This window comes from Gracilinanus agilis, chromosome 5 (genome assembly GCF_016433145.1).
Source record: "Gracilinanus agilis isolate LMUSP501 chromosome 5, AgileGrace, whole genome shotgun sequence".
Taxonomy (NCBI): Eukaryota; Metazoa; Chordata; class Mammalia; order Didelphimorphia; family Didelphidae; genus Gracilinanus; species Gracilinanus agilis.
In genome coordinates, this window is record NC_058134.1 from 49,842,504 (window position 1) to 49,843,022 (window position 519).

General features: G+C 67.6%; 1 protein-coding gene across 1 annotated transcript in view; it reads right to left on the reverse strand.

Annotated features, from left to right (window-relative positions):
• The window catches only part of GATAD1 (GATA zinc finger domain containing 1), a 10,785-nt gene extending 10,513 nt beyond the window's left edge, over positions 1-272 (reverse strand). The window contains exon 1 of the mRNA XM_044678910.1: positions 17-272. Within this exon, the coding sequence (XP_044534845.1) occupies positions 17-272 (256 nt within the window). The remainder of the gene's footprint in view (positions 1-16) is intronic.
• Between the last annotated feature and the right edge of the window lie 247 nt (positions 273-519).

A 519-nucleotide genomic window follows, 5' to 3' on the forward strand; every position in this document is an offset into this window, starting at 1 on the left:
CCGACGCGCCCGCCACCGCTGCCACCTCCGCCGCCGCCCCCCCCCCCCGCGCGGCCGGGAGGAAGCGGGCAAGGAGCGGAGGAGCCCGGGCGGGCGGGCGTTCCGGGGCGGCGGGCGCGGCTGAGGGCCCCCTGCCGGCGGGAAGACTCACTCTGCTGCTGCGTCTTCCCGAGCCGTCTGGCCACGCCTTCGGGCTGGTCAGCGGGGGCGGGGCTGGGGAAGGACCCGGGAAGGGTCTGGGAAGGGGAGCACAGGCCCTGGTGCCTGAGCATCCTTCTCTCAGCCCGGCCAGTTACCTGTTAGCACCTTGGACAGGGCTTCCGCCTGGATGGGCCGCGAGGGCGGTGCCAGCCCCTCTTCTAGGTATGAGGAATGAATGAATGAATGGAAAACCTACATTTCTAACAGGTCCCAGGTCCCTGCCGACTTCTTCTTGCCCCCTAGGACCACCAACAAGTCCATAAGCCAACCTGAGCCTCAGTTTCCTTCTCCGTTCAAGGAAGGGGTTGAACCAGGACT